Here is a 15,846-nt window from a genome sequence, read left to right as displayed (position 1 = left end):
CAGTGAGCATCATCACTTCCATTTAAGTAGCAGAATAAAAAGGCAAAAGGAGAAACTACACAATTTATCTTAGATCCCATTGCAGATAAGATGAGGTGGGAATTAGCTCTTGAGATACCGTTCACAAAACGGTATCTATGAAATGATAAATTGGCCTTTATTTATAAGGGGTGTTAGTGTGGTGTTCATCACAGAAGGTGTTCATCACTGTATAAATCAAATAAATTCAGCTTAGCAGTTTCCACAGCAGATGTACAATAGAGCATATACTCTTTCTTTTCTAGATGTGGAAAATGAGGCATAGATTAAAAATTGTTTTGCAGCATTTGGGGCTGGCAGTGGAAAAGTAGCAGGAGCTCACAGTGCTGCCTCAGCCTTTTCAGGCCTTCTGTCTCTTAATTTGTCTCTCTTATCTCTAAATTCACCTTTAGAGCGACTGCCAAAACTACTTTGATTTCAAGACGTGCGCACAGATAAAGAATTCCACACTCAGAGACTAATGGTAAAACTAAAAAAAAACCAAAAAACACAAACCCCATCACAGAAGCAGCTCATGAGGGCAGCTGGTGATGATTCCTCCTTGATTATTGCTTAAGGACCACTATTTGCAAGCACCTCATTCCAGGAGACTTTCTTGGGGAAAAGTCATAGGAGGAAGTCTTCCTGAAGAGGTGTCATCTGTCATGACAAGTTGCCTGTCCTGATGAGCCTGGTGCTGAGATCGCATTATGATGACTGATGAGGCCGTCTGTAGCAGTTAACTCAGCCATTTGTAATCATTTCTCTTACAGGCCTTTTGGTAATCACTTTGGGAAATTCTTATTTGAACAGTGGAGGTTCTAGGGGGAAGAAAAGCAAAGCTATTTCTCTGTTGCAGGGAAGGATTTAGATAGGCATAAACTTGGGTAGAAATGAAAAAAATCAGCTTGAAGTATCTTTTATGTCCTTCTAAATATTTCTGCAAAGCTATTTTGGGTTTTTTTTTTGTGTAGCTCACAGCCCCATCGACACACTGTCTCTGTTCCAAACGCTCAGAATTCCCCTTTCACAAGGTAGGGTGAAGTTGTTTGACAGAGACAGGGCTGGACCACCAGAAGCAGGGACTTCTGGGAAGAAGGAAACAGCAAAAGTTGTTTTCTTTTCTAAATTCTACTACTGCTTTGCAGTGTGAGTTTGAGCAGGTCATTTAATCCAATGGTTTCTTATTATCCTTACGCAGAAGAGGTTTGTAATTTATATGTCCATTTTTTTCCCACGTAGTTCGTATCTTCTACTAGTTGTTTTACAGCTCCTTATGGGCCAGCTTTTCAGCCCAGCCCACCTCACCAGTTTTTGCCCCTCTGAGGAAGGCTGTAGCAGCATGTAGGAATATGTAAGAGAGAGACCAGAAAGCTCCTCCTGTGTGACAGATGATGATAACCTGCCTCTTCCTCCTCACCTTAGACTGTGTCTCGTTGGGTATTTAAATGGTTGCCTTTATACCAGAGCCTGAGTAGAACATTGCAGCAGCATAATTTGGATCAGCAGAGAGAACCTGGGCCATCCTGCCCCACACACAAGGTCGTACCTTGAGCTGGAGCACCTTCTTTTGTGTCACATAGCTGATCTGCCCTGGTGCCATCCATCAGGGGATAGTGGTGGCTCATGACATCAGCTGCTTTACATCACTCACCTCTCTCTCAGGAATGCTGAGGATCAGTTAACAGTGAAGATATTTGGAAAGCAGCTACACAGAACAAAATTGTGCCAAGGAACCCAAAACATCCTACAGAACTTAGAGGATATCTTCAGAGATTCTGCTTCTTTTTTAATTCAGTACCTGAAAAACAGAATGGCAAGCAATTTCCCTTTTACAATCTTTACTCATAGTCAATTTAGAGATGTCTGTGTAAGTGAAGACAGGAGTTTCTGATGCCTTGCTCAGATGCTTTATGGCCTTCATTTTGGCAGCACTTACAGAACTTCCTTGAGCAGTACTTTCACATCTAAATACCCCACAGTTGTATTCAGAGATGCTGTCCTTTACCTTAAGCAAAATTAAATGTTGCAGTGAAAATAGACAATATAAGCACATTGGCATCCTTCCCAGTAAAGGGAATATGAAGCAGTTTTTATTGTTCCTGCCAAGACAGCTGTGTTTTAGATTGAAATAGTCATCACACCATTTTTCTATTTCTAGCAATAATGCAGCTTGCCTACCAATAACAAATGTCTTGTATTTTCTCTGGTACCAAAACACCCCATACTTTTGTTGCAACTCTGCAACACTATGTCTTAACAGAAGTGTCTAATGCAGCAAATAAATGGGTTTAGCCATGCAAATGGCAGGAAATTCATAACTGACACTTCTTCACAGTTTGTGTCTGTTGTACACATGTAGAGCTTCGTCTGATTCCTCTGAGCATTCATTTTATGTTTTGATATGGTAAGCATATTTTTTAAAAGTTTCTGCTTTTAAAATGCCATCTTTGGATTCCAAGATTTCAGAACTATTCCATCTATTAAAGGTGGACAAGGCCTCTGCAGCTGTAGTGACCTTTCTAAAGGTGTTCCCTCTGTCTTCATGATACAGTTGAGGCACAGTTTCTATGGGAAACATCACTTCATGATTTCTGCCTCTGTCGTACAGGAAATCTACAGTTTTTACCTGAAGTTGCTGTATTTTATTTCCTTTGTTTGTGGGCTATTTTAAATGTGAAGGGGCGGGGATGTGTGATTAAAAAAAAAAGGACCCTGGATGTGTATTTCTATACAAAGAGCCATTATTGAGTCTTTTGCCAACGTTAACTTGCACGTGTACTTGTCCAGTAAGCATAGAATTCCCCTCCTTTCACCGAAGCAATAATAGTAATAATGATAATAACAAGGAAAAATAAGGCTGACTTATGCCACTGCTGTTGCTTTCTTCCAAATAACCAGAATTTACTGGCTGCTGTTTGCAGCTGGCATTGTTGAATGGTTCCAGGCAGCAAAACAAGGCCAGCTTGCTCCTAAGGTGGGTTTATGCCAGGTGGTGGGTGAGAGACTGTTCTGGACATAGTCCCACGCTCTTTGGGGAAGAAGGATGGTGCACACCTTCAAAAAGCTTTTTTTTTTCTTCCCAAAGAAAGATGTATATGTAGCAGTATTATGGGATACAGGGAATGAGGGTTCCCAAGCAAATCCGGATAAATCAGGTGGAGCAAAGTAAAGACACTTCCCAAATTAACTCAGGCTGATCTTGGACCTTTAAACCGCAATGAATGAAAGTTTGATTTTCCCTTGATATGCAATAGGGGTGTGAAACTGAACTGTATTTCCTCTCTCCCCACTATCCAAGCTCAATGCTGCAGTGCAGTCAAAGAGAGGGTTGTAAATGCTCGGGTCATGTGTGACTGTAGCTGGCTTTGACTGGGAATGGAGGCATTTAGATGCTGTATATGAAAGGAAAAATAAATGTTCCCTAAACTTCGTTACGAGCGTCTCCAGAGCTAGAGGTACTGACATGGCATGAAAGTGTGGGAGGAGAAGTGAATTACTATCTTTTTCATCCTGATCAAACAAAGCTTTAAAAGGTGATGCAGGCTGCCTGCTCTGATGCAGGTCTGCTCCTGCAGACCACAAAGGTTCAGATCTGCAAAACCTTCAAATACTCACTTCTCCAGCATTTAAATGTTTGAGGAATTTTTGCATGTGTTTTTGTCCACTGACAAAAAACAGAGAGATGAAAATAAGTGAGTATTGAATGCCACACCTTAAGGCATAAGACACATTCAAAATGCAGATGTTGAGAAAAATATGAGCTTGTATTAAAATTTGCAGGGCCTGTGGGCCACTGAATATCTAAATATCTGCAGTTGTGTTAAAGTGATAACTGCTTAGTGGTATAAGTTCGTGTGTGCATCTTGATTTAAAATGCAGTCAATGTAGCACAAAGAAAGGCTTTACGTGTATAAAGGGCAGGGGGTTGTTTCTGGGTTTGTTTCTTTCTATTTCTTTAATTCCACTATTTAAAATTATACGGGAAGTGTGTGGATCTGATGAGACTCCAACTGGGTGTCTGTGTACCTATGCAGAAACCCAAGGTGAAGGCACTAAATGGTTTGAAGTCAGTGTGTGTAATGAATTATTAAAGCACTGTCAAAACAACTATTTCTTTTGCTTGAAAGTCTGGCCACTGTGGTTCCAGAGGTTACGTTAGCTGGGTACAGAGCAGGGAAAGCTGCAGAGTGCAGAGGGGTGAGACGAGACATGCAAAGAGATGAACATCAGCAATACGTGGGATCAGGACCCCAGGTCTGAAAGATGAGAACCATACTGGTATAGAAAATATACCAGCATAGTGACCATTTGGGTGTAGCCTCATGTGTATATATATATATATATGCACACACATATACAGTTATATAATAGTCATACTGTTAAGCAACTGCTCAAAAGTCCTTTGGATGAGGAACACTTAAAGGAGGGGGACAGTGCAGCAGGCACTGGGAGAGCTCCCCAGGACTGTGAATGGAGGAACTCTCTAATGTTGACACACATACTGAACATTAATTCAGTCTCTCAGTTGTTCCTTTGAAAGTTTTTCTGAGCTACAGCACACAAATACCCCAGACAACAGTGGAAGGGTCACTTTATTTCCACACATACAGAAAAAATTCAGAACATCTGCAACCTGAAGTACTTTAGTGTGCCTGAGTAGAAAGCTTACCATTTCTCCAGACTTCTACCTGACATTTTCCTACTGTCTGTGCGTCTGAAGGTCTGTCCAGGTCCTGTGCTTCAGGAAACAGTTAGATATTATACCTTTTGGTTTTCACTGCATATCTGGTCAGTAATTCAGATGCATTGGTTATCAGTCCAAAGACAAGGACAAGTATTGCCCTGTGTTGAAATACCACAGCCCTACAAAATCATTAGTCCAATACTCCTTTTCCAGTTGTGACCCTAAAATGTCTAAAAGCTGATACAAAGCACAAGCATCCAAAATTCAGAACGTGTTTGTACATGGAGCTTTGCTGCTGCAGGGCTTTTCCCCCCTGTTTAGCTAAGCTGCAGGCTAGACAAGCCAGAGAAGCACATCCCTTGATGTAGTCCTGCCAGCAGCCTCAGCTTTTGAGGCTCTGAGCCAGAGTTAAGAGCAGTTCAATTACTAACACTCAGTCTTTTGTTTCCTCTGCGTTGCCCACAGAGGTGCTTAATTGTGCTGTAAAAGATTATTACTGCAAAACTCAGCCTGCAGTTGGATTTTTTAAAGGTTTCTTGTGCGCACACAGATGAGTAACAGCATTAAGCCATTCCTAGCCTGGTCTGTAATTGAGGCCCTGAGCTCTTTATCAGTGAATCATAGCTGTTTGTGGTGTCTTACTGGGCAGGTCTTCGGCAGCTGCAGAGCACCTGAGATGCAGTAGTATGCTCTAGATGGCAGTACATTTTTAAACTGTACTAGTTATTATAAGCTTGGTCATCGTAATTGGTTTATTTTAATGCTCTTTGTATGGAAATGCATATTATTTCTTTTCCTGTAATGAGCAGCAGCACATTATACCTAGCTAATATTTCCCTATTGCAACGTCTTGATCAAATTGCAGTTTGTGTGTTTCGTGTTCCTCTTCCTACAGGTCCACTGTTCAGACCACCTCTCCCAGACCTAGCACAGACTCTCCTTGCATCAATAAATGTTTATGGGTTATGGTAGGTAGAGGAACAGCCTTGTCAGTAGAAAAAGAATGGGGCTGTGACTTACTTGCTGATTAATCAGTTATGATTCATTTGGGTTTTTTCAATCAAAAGTTAATATTCCAATTGAAAAGGAGATGGGAAGAAGTACATGGCTAACAGAAAGGGTTTAAAAGAAAACTTTAAACAAGGCTTGCAATGGAAAAAAAAGTAGTCAGGGTCAGAAGGATAACCTAGTGGTTGAGTTAATACAGTTTTGCTAGGGACACATGCTTTATGTAGAGGAAGTGTATGTTATTCCCAGATTTACTCATCAAGCACCTGCCAGTCAACATTGTTGATCCCTCCTGTGCCTCATGCAGACTGAATTCACTATCAACAGGTCTGCTACAGCCCACTAGATGCAAATTCCCTCTCTGTAGCAATCCAGCACAGCTTTTGTGACACACACAAGCTATAGTTTATTTGCACTCATCAGGCTTTCAATATGACATAAAATCATTGTAACATAATGCATTATTAAATATATTTTCCAGCTGAAAAAGATAAACTTGACAGACTGTCAGTGAACGTTTTCATACTGTTGAAAAGGTTAGTGAAAAAAACCCCTGGAGTACATCCACTCATTAGCGTAAGAAGAGCTTACCAACTACTCAGAGCAAGAAACTGCATGGAAAGACCTTGCCCTCTGCCTTGTTCTCCATCAGGACCATAAACACAATTTGAATTTTACTGCTAAATTTCATTTAGACAATGATTTGTATGAGCATGGTTGAGTGTATGGATTATTCACAAAGTGTTTACTTCGGCTGTTTTTTGGGTTTGGTGTTGCTTGGTCACCTCGATAAAATGTGGTTTTTGCACTTTCATGGGTGACTATGTTTGTAGATGGGAAGAGGGGAAAAATGAAAGCTGCTAAGTGGTTTGAGTACTATTAGCGTGATTGTGAAGATCAGTTGGGAAGCTGAGTGGGAATTCTCAGGAGATCTTTTCCCTCCAGTTTGCATACTGGAGGGTAGTGAGGGCTGGAAGGATACCCTCCAAAAAACAGAAACCAAGAACTTCTGTGGAGCTAGGAGCTCAGCAGTTGTTTATGAAGGCTTCTGGAGTTTACACTTCCAGCTGGACAGAGGCAAGCCTGAATACCCTGCTGGTCACAGCCAGCCAAGGCTTGATAAAGACAGGGTCCTGAGACTTTTGCAAGATCAAGATGTTTGGCTTCAGGATCCTGCAGGGTTGGATCTGCTTCTACCCAAAAATGCCTTTGGCCTGCCTCTGGTTCATAGGAGAAGTCTACAAAGGTTTCCTTACCTGGGGCAGTCAGCTCTCTGTGAGATTTTTTGTTTTAATGAAATGAAGTTGCCTTGGTTCTGAGTAGGTTAGTCCTTCTTTTTCTTAATAGTGGAAAGATAACTGCTTATTATCCTTCCTGTGGAAAATTGCTACTTTTTACTTAGAACTGGAATAACCTTTTCTGAAATGTCAGGCTTTCCCAGAGATTGGAAAATCCAGATCTTAATGTGGTAATATCCTTTCTGTGGAAAATCTCCACCTTTTTCTTAGAACTGGAATAACCTTTCCTGAAATGTCAGGCTTTCCCAGGGATCGGAAAATCCCGATCTTAATGGTGGCTGTTTCTAAACACATTATTGTAATAATTACTAATAGCTATTCATGGCTGTTATAAATCAGAGCCACAAATACTACTAATGTTGACTTTTGATTTCCACACAAACAAACATGAGTGATTTTGAGATATTTTTTAGATGTAGATGTAGCTGAAAGTACATGTTGATCTCAGTTATTATCTTACACTGTTGCAACTCTGAAATCTAGAGCACAGGTACATGCTGGTCTGTTACCTCAGATTTACCACCAAGAAACTGCAAATACAGACTCAGCACAGTGAGAGAGCTGAGTAATCAAGCAATATCCAAAGGTAGTAATAAGCAATATTTGGTTACATGGAGGAGCATTTTTTGGTTAAAGAAGGCTTGAGTGTTTTGTTAAAAATTCATTCACATTTCTGCACTACGTGAATCTTTAGAAAATTACATATGTTAATTGCTGGGGGTATTTCTTCCTTCTCCCAGAAAAGACAAAAAACGGAGGAAATCCTGTTTGTCTAGAAATTACCCACATAGAAAGCTTTTCTTGTTCCATTTTTACGTGAGCATGCAGGGTTGTTCTATTAAAGAGGTATTTTTCATTAAAATAATACATAAATATTTTATTTAATGAATTTGTAGCCTTAAGGCTTGACTTCAGTACACATGAGCCCGTTTCTATTTTTTTTTTTTAACTGAAACTCCTGGTGAACTGAATGAATTTCACATCCCCTAAGGAGATACCTTCACACAAGTTTAAAGAACAGAAATGTCTAATGTTCTCTTCAGGTGCGTGTTTCTTGCTGTGATGGAGCACCTTAGGCCAGGATTTGGCCCTGGATATGTCTTCAGGCAGGAATATCAAAGAAACCTCTCTTGTACCTCGCCATATGTCTGACTACTAAAAATGGAGTTGTCAGCTTCCAGTTGCCAATCCATTAATTTTTTTTTAAAGGTTAGGGTTACTTTGACAAGTGACAGAGTACCCTGATACAAACAATTGGAATTGGAGGTCAGCATATCTAAAAAGAAGGAGACACATTTTCTCAGTGCCTTTTGGCTTAAATTGAATTATTTTGGAGAGGGAAAAACCCCTTTATTTTGTGAAAGGGTTAGAATCTGGTCTACGTTTGCATTACCCTTGCTGCCCAAGAAGAATTTATTTAGCTGAAATCATCTCCTATTATTATCTTTCTGGACGTAAAATGCCCTGAAGGTGGAAGAGGAAAGGTCTCTCCTTTTCCTAACCTACAGCTGATGGTTAAATCAAATCATTCCTCACTGTGAAGAGTAGCCTCTTGGCTATACAAAAACCTTTTACCCAGCATCTTTCTTGGAACATAACTTAATAGGGGAAGATTCATAACTTCTGATACAATCTTCTTGTCTTCAAGTTCAGACCAATAGCCCAAGCAAATCATTTGAGATGAAGTTCCAAAATTAACCTTATAGAATAAGGGAAAAAATAGTTCTAAGGTTAAGATGAATCTAATTGAATCCATTTCATTCTTTAAAAATAGACTAAAAATTTCCAATTTTTGAGGTTATCTCTTATTGACCTCTTGCTGCTGAGGGTGGGTCCAGGTGCCTGGACTGCCTTGTCTTCTCTGCTCAGATGTTCAACCTTATTTTTTATCTCAATTTATTGCATATATTGGTGCCAGAGGGAACATTTCCACTTAGCTGAGGCTGAAGGTAGGCAGGATTTCTGAAGAATGCAATATGGAGAGGCATTTTTTGGAATGTGAGAAGTGCCAGGGAATCTGGAGTACTGCAGCTGATTGCTGCAGTGCTGATTCCCGTGGCAGTGATTCCCAGGTAAGGCTGGTCAGGGTAGCTGAAGAGATTTAATTTTAAGTTCTGTGACTGAAGCATTAGGGAGGGAAATGCACCTCAGTGACTCTCTATCAGATTATTTTGCCATGGGAACAGAAATGGGAAGCAGGTCAATTTTTAAGGTTTTTGTGAAGTTTTCACAGGATTTCAACACAAGGTCTTGGCTCTCTGGTAATACCAAATGAGAGACATCTGCATGCATTTGTGTCTGTTTGGGTAAAGGAGCCCCGGAGTTCTTGTCTGGGGGAGATTAATGATCTGTGACCAGGATATTAAATCATTCCCTCTTTTGGAGAGTCACTGTGTACAGATGTTATAAAACAGGGATATTGACACTGGTCTGACATCTCACATCAGGCAAAACACACATGGCTTTGAAAACCAGCTTATTTCAGGGGCTGATATTTTATTAATATCCTTTTATTTATTATTTTATAGTAGCATCAAAGTGAAGCACATTTGTAGGGAAAAAAAATCTGCTTTTAGCAGTTATTGTAACTGTTGTAATGAAACCTGACATTATTTTCCACAAGCAGCTTTATCAGGGACTAATGAAAGACGTGTCTTGATGTTAGGGAGGAAAAGCCATGGTTACCTATCACTTCATCAATGACAGCTGCAAGCAGGACACCAGGTTTGCTACTTTCCCTCACAAATCACTGGCCTGATCTTCTGTGTTGCCACATTTTAAACAACAATGGGGATATTTAGTTATTATGCTGAGCATAGAGACCAGGTTTAATTGAGCCATTAGGGATATGCATTTTTTGCCACTCAAGAATGTCTTACAATACAGTGGGAAGTCCATTTTTATCTTGAAGATTATTGCTCTAAGCGAGGACTAAGAGTTACAGCTCTTACATGAGAGTGGTTATTTTTCTCTTGGTTGTGCTGTAGTTACTCACTTACAAGAGTGGGCTAAAAATGAGATTGCACTGAGAACGAGATAGGGCACAACTAACACCCTGTGTTTAAGCTTCCAACAAGTCCCTCTGAAATCTTCCCCTTTTTTTTTTGGTGGAAGTGGGAAGTAGGGCTAAGCAGAGCTTTTACAAAATCAAAGCAGTGTTTTCCCCAAGATTTCATCTGTTTACCTTGTTTATTATTATTCCCTTAAATTTGGGGTTTTTTATGGCTTCTGTAGAGGAATCAGAAATCCAGAGGTTTGGTTTTTTTTTTTATCAATCGAATTTCCCAACCACAAGTTTTTCCTGCCTGTATTCCTACACAGTTAATCCTACCTTTCCTCTGAGGATCTCAAAAAATGAGACCAAGATCCTGATATCTTCAGAAAACCCAACTTAAACATTCACAGGGAAAATTTGTACTTTCAAAGCTTGCAGTATTCCACTTTGCTCATTGAGCTTGTGTTATTTCAGACACTGCTTCTCTTTACACCTCTAATGTCATTGTGGTCTTGCAGAGTTAGTGCAGATGTGTACAGAACTCACCTGTTCCGGGTCACTGTAGTAATGTAAATCACCGAAAGCATCTTTGAGATGCATTGGGTTGTTGAACACAGGTTGGGTACATGTTTGCCTGTTCATGTACGAGATCTCCTTATGCTAGCAGAACTTAAAAAAAATCCAAACTGGGGGACAGAAAGGTCAAAGAGAACTTAGAATCAATGTGAGATGAAACTTGACAATTTTTCTAGGTGATGATAATTTCGCACTGTAAAGCAATGACTCTCCTGTGTCCCTGTGCATGCACGTATCAGGAAGGAAGAACCAACCAAGAAGTAGTTGAAAATTGGTGCTTATTGCATATGGTCAATAAAGCTGCTTAAGTTCTTTGCATTTGATGTGTAACATGCAAACAGCTACATCATACTTAATGGGCTTTTCTTTCTTGGCTTTCTTTTTTTTTAATGAAAGGTCTGAGCCCTTTGGATCACCCAGCAAGGAGCCCTTCTCTTCCTCCTGGTTACTCTGCTTGGAACTTGACCTGGGTCATGAGAGACACATCCCCTTTCTTCTCCCACAGAGGACGACACAGTGAGTAGCATGAATATGTTATCCTCAAGAGGCTGCAACTACCTGCCTAAGGTTTTGGTGTAATACTGGAGTAAAGCAACACAACTCAAATGTTTTGTGGTAAAATATCCATACTGGCAGCATCTGAGGGGGCTAGTAAGCCTTGGTGTCCCTTCCCAGCTGCCCCTGGGTGTTCCCCCACCATGCCCAAGGGCCCAGGAGTCCCATTTCAGCCCAGCCCAGCCTGAGGTCATTGCCATCTCTATGGAGGTGCCTGGTGACCTTGACTACCCCAGCCTGCCCTTCTCCCTCTAAAACAAGGTCCCAGACTGTAATATTTGAGTGGTGTGTTGAAATTCACCAATATTATAAAGAGATGAGCTGTGTACTGAGCTTTTTGCTTTCCATCTCCTTTTCTAACACCCATCCCTTCCAAAATCTGGGAATGTGTTTTCATCTGTTCTCTGGTATGACCTGTTTATTGGCTATCCACAGCCATTCCACTGTGAAGTACGATGGCCGTAGTTCGGGCTGGACTGCACAAGGCAATATCTAACGTGCAATCCAGAAAGTGACTGCAGCAGAATATATCTACTATATATCTACTACCAGTCTCTATGTGGGGAGATAAGGTGCTGAGAGGCTAATAAGATTTACTCACCCCAAGCCTGTAATTATCTGCTTGAGGGAAAAGTTTGACCTACCTATATGAAGGAGCCCCATATTTCTTCAAATTTATGTTGCAGCCTTTTATGTGTGCAATATATATTCTTTCCACTGGCATACAATATCTGCTCCTAGCTGTTGTATCTGCTTGAGTGATGAGGACACACCAATTTCATTTTGGAAGCAACAGTAGTACAATCTTTTTTCCCTTACTTGGTTTTCTCAGAAGTTGCAAGAATGATTTTTAATTTATCCTTTATTACCTCTTCCTAAACTCTTTCAGTTTCTCAGTAATACTATTCTAAGGGAAGGCTTTGTTCTTAAAACCTAAGAGCACTGATTCCATGTGACAGCATCACATGGAGATAAATGTACTGCATCTCAGCAGAAATGATTTATGATGATTTTAGCTGATTGCACAAGACCAAATTCTACCACATTCCAACCATCTGTTTTGCAAGGAAAGGCAGGAGTTTGATGAGGTGTTACACAAAATACAATCTTCACTCAGGACAAGTCTAAATTGTTTTCTTCTTCAGCAGGTGTAATTCAGTATATGCACCTTGAAATTCCTGGAGAATCTTGAGGAGGGGCAGGGGTAATTTGTTTTCTCTAGCTTTGCAATTTAACATTTACAAAAATTTAAATAAAGGGTAGCAGTAGCCCTGGAAGCCACACATCTCAGTCTGGAACACCCCATAGCATCACTGTGCAGACACTTCCTGCCACTTGAGATTTGCAGTACACAGGGGACTGATGTGTGTATGTGCAGCAGAACCTGTAGGCGTAGCCCAAGACTAAGAGGACACTTCTCACCTACAACTTTTACTCTTCTGCATACCTTCAGCTTATAGCCACTGCAATGTTTATTAGTAAACTTCCCGGGGAGCTGGAATTCTGTTCAGAGCTGCTCTGTGCATGACAGGGTGGACAGTTCCTTTCAGTGGCTGCTTACTAGCCCTGGATCTACATGGCTCTGTGAAGGTGGTCATGCAGGGACTCAGCAGAGTGAGGAAGAAGACAAGGTTAGACCATCCAAGCTCTAGGCGAGTACTCTTGTCCCAGGACCCAGTCTTCTGATTAGTGGTTAATCCAAAATCACACAATAAATCATAAGCAGAAATAAAACCCAGCAGCCTTTTACTGCTAGAGTGTTTTCTTCTTCTGTCAGCTTTCCTTAACTGCTCCCAGTGTGACTGATTACAGAGTGCTCAGTAAAACTTCTATCAGAATTTTGTTTGCCTAATCATCTGATGGGACCCATCTAATTAACTGGCTGACATTGCTGGAGTGGGGCAATATTAGTTGTCTTAATTACACTTTCTCTGTGTTCTGCTATTGGAGAAATCCCTGAAAGAGTGAGTAAATTGGTACGTGGTGTCCTTCTTCCTCTGCCAAACTAAGTTCTCTTCTCTTTTGCTCAGAATTAAAAATTCTGACTGACTCTCTCTGGTAGTTCTGGTAGGAAGAGCGCCTGATGATATCTTTGAAACCAAATGCAGCAATCCCAAAAGATAATCACTGGCACCACAAGATACTTGAGTCGTGCATTCACAAGACTCCTTTTCTATTTTGTCTAGAGATTTTTTATATTTGTCTCAATCCTAGCACTGACTAATCATCAGTCATCTCAGAGATGCAAAATCCACCTGCCTTTCAGGAAAGAGAGTAAAAATCACATGTGAAGTCAAAATTATCTGGGAATTCAACCTGTGAGGCAGGAAGAGACTTTAAATCTCCAAATTTTTTATATCCTTTTGTTCTCTTGAGGTACACTCAGACTGTTTCCTGTGGCTAGAACAAGCTTCTAATGCATTCTGCATATGTGGACTTATGGTAGCATATTAATCTCCCATTTGCAGATCTGATGGATCTCTGTCCTGAGGCTTACATGAGTAACTGCACCCAGCCACATATTTCATTTCTTGTCCTGGCTGGTTGAATGTTAATTTTTCTCTTCTGTACAGGTATTCCATAAGAAATCAATTGTCCACTGCATAAAATCTTATGAGCTTGTGTAACAGGAGTTCCAGATGACAGCTGCCCCTCCGGACCTTCATGCAGTTAACACACCCCTCTGTGCCTCATCCTCTCCATCTCCCTGGGCCAGGCAACAACTCTGCATCTGGAGCTTGATCCTGGCAGGGTGTGCCAGCTGTGGAAAGTGCTACTGATTGGAGCAAAAATCAAATGCAATTCAACCCACCTAAACTCTGCACTGAAAGAAGAACATATTTCATGAGAATAACAGGGCTAAGGGTTGCTATGTTGGCCCATTTAGGAAACAGGAGATGCCTTTTTCTTTTTAGCTCTTCGTATATTACTGTGCTGGCTTTGTGTCTCTGTCACATTATCCAGTAGCAGATGAACTCCTTGGCTGCTCTGAAGCAGCACTGGGCAAAGTACTGAAGTACCTCTCCCAGGTAATATGGTTTACAGATTTTTTTTTTTTTTGCCCCCGTAAAGTTTAGGAAGTAGTGGTGTTTTGGATGGCAAAGTCAACTGGGACTAAAACTCAGGATGAGAGCAAATTTGGCTACCTAGTCACTATTGTGCTTAAAAGCATCTAGAAAAGGTGAGTTCAGCAGAGGAGGAACACACACCTACAAGAATGCATAATTATTCACAGCTTTGATTTAAGAGGTACTAAAAGCCTAATCCACAGGATGGCCTCTATTAACAACTCATTAATAATTTCACTCAGCTCTATGTCTTCAGAAAACTAATTTGACAGGGTTGTTGGGGTTTTTTTTTGCGCTTTCTAATGGAATGTTGTTTGTGATGAGTTCCAAATTTACTGAATTGGATTTACTGACTAAAAAATAAAAATGCATTGGACTAATTTTACTATGGGATAATTTGGGGTCATTCTTGCTGCGTATTTGATGCTCAGTGGCACGAAAGTTGCTCACCAAGGTGTCAGATGATTAAATTTTTTTCTCTGGTAGGTCATATCCACTATTTCATTCATATCAGTTAGGTACCATATATACACTGCTGCCACAAAACTCAGCGAGTCTGAACATCAAATGAAAGGGAAGATGGAGAGAAAGAGAGCACCAGCCAGATGAATTCATGTTACAGTTAGCTTCCTATGACTACTTGTTTGATAATTCTATAGCAAATCAGACTACTACTGACATCTTCAGAACGATAAAGGTGTTGTGATTCTTGGCTCAGCATGGCATAAATGAGATGTATGGATACAAACTGATTGTTACAGAAAGATCCAGTTTGGAGGTGAGATAAAGTCAGGAGAGGAACAAGGAGAATGCTACTTCATCCCAGAGGAAAACTGAGTCAATGATTTCTTAGTAAAGATATTGGGAAAGTGATGTATCATCTTAATTCAAACACATCCTTTTTGCAATCTTAGAAGATCTAACGTAGTTTGGAAATAGCGTTATGAATGGAACAGGGCAAGACTTCAATTAACGGCAGTTACTCACACCACATTAATAGAATTTCTCCATATAAAATAGCAGATGCTGTGACCCTGTACACGTTTGCAGGAATTCTTGTTTAACAATTAGCTGGTATTTTGGCCATGTGCAGTGGTGGTGAAATCCAAAGGGAGGAAAGTCAGGAAAAGCAGCGTCTGCCTAGCTAAACTGAAGGCTGTGTTAAGCAAGAAGGAATATTAGGGAGAAATTTTAACTTTCTTTTCCTTATATTGTCTTTCATCTGCAGATAATATGTCTATGACAGCTCAACATTTTTCAATAATAAAATAACACACAGTAAAACAACAAATGTCTTTTCTTCCCATCTCTCAAGTATTCATTTTCTCTAGAGATCTTTTGAAATTCATGCAAGAGGTTCCTTGTATGAATTGTCAAAATATGACAGTTCATCCAACTACTGTTTTGTGCCAACTGGAGCATGTTTTCTAACAACTGCTGTTAGTCAGTACTTCTTTTTTTTTGGCTAGAACTGGCATTAGAAATGCACTTTCATGTATTGTTTTTGCTGCATGCATGGGAGACTTGGTGGACAAATATTTCTTGTGTGGATAATGAGCTCTGACACTTCTTGGAGCAGGAGGAAAGAAAACGAGAGCTATTGCTAGTTGTTCTCCCAACACCCCTTCCTCACACCTCTCT

At 40.4% G+C, this 15,846-nt stretch overlaps 1 protein-coding gene across 1 annotated transcript in view; it reads left to right on the top strand.

The window, feature by feature from the left end:
- The window catches only part of ALK (ALK receptor tyrosine kinase), a 313,122-nt gene that overhangs the window by 74,568 nt on the left and 222,708 nt on the right, over positions 1-15,846 (top strand). Inside the window, 1 exon segment of the mRNA XM_032103223.1 lies at positions 10,979-11,098. Coding sequence (XP_031959114.1) covers positions 10,979-11,098 — 120 coding nt within the window.

This window comes from Corvus moneduloides, chromosome 3 (genome assembly GCF_009650955.1).
Source record: "Corvus moneduloides isolate bCorMon1 chromosome 3, bCorMon1.pri, whole genome shotgun sequence".
In the NCBI taxonomy this organism is placed as follows: Eukaryota; Metazoa; Chordata; class Aves; order Passeriformes; family Corvidae; genus Corvus; species Corvus moneduloides.
Note: the sequence above shows the minus strand (reverse complement) of the source record. Positions and strands in the feature narration are given on the sequence as shown.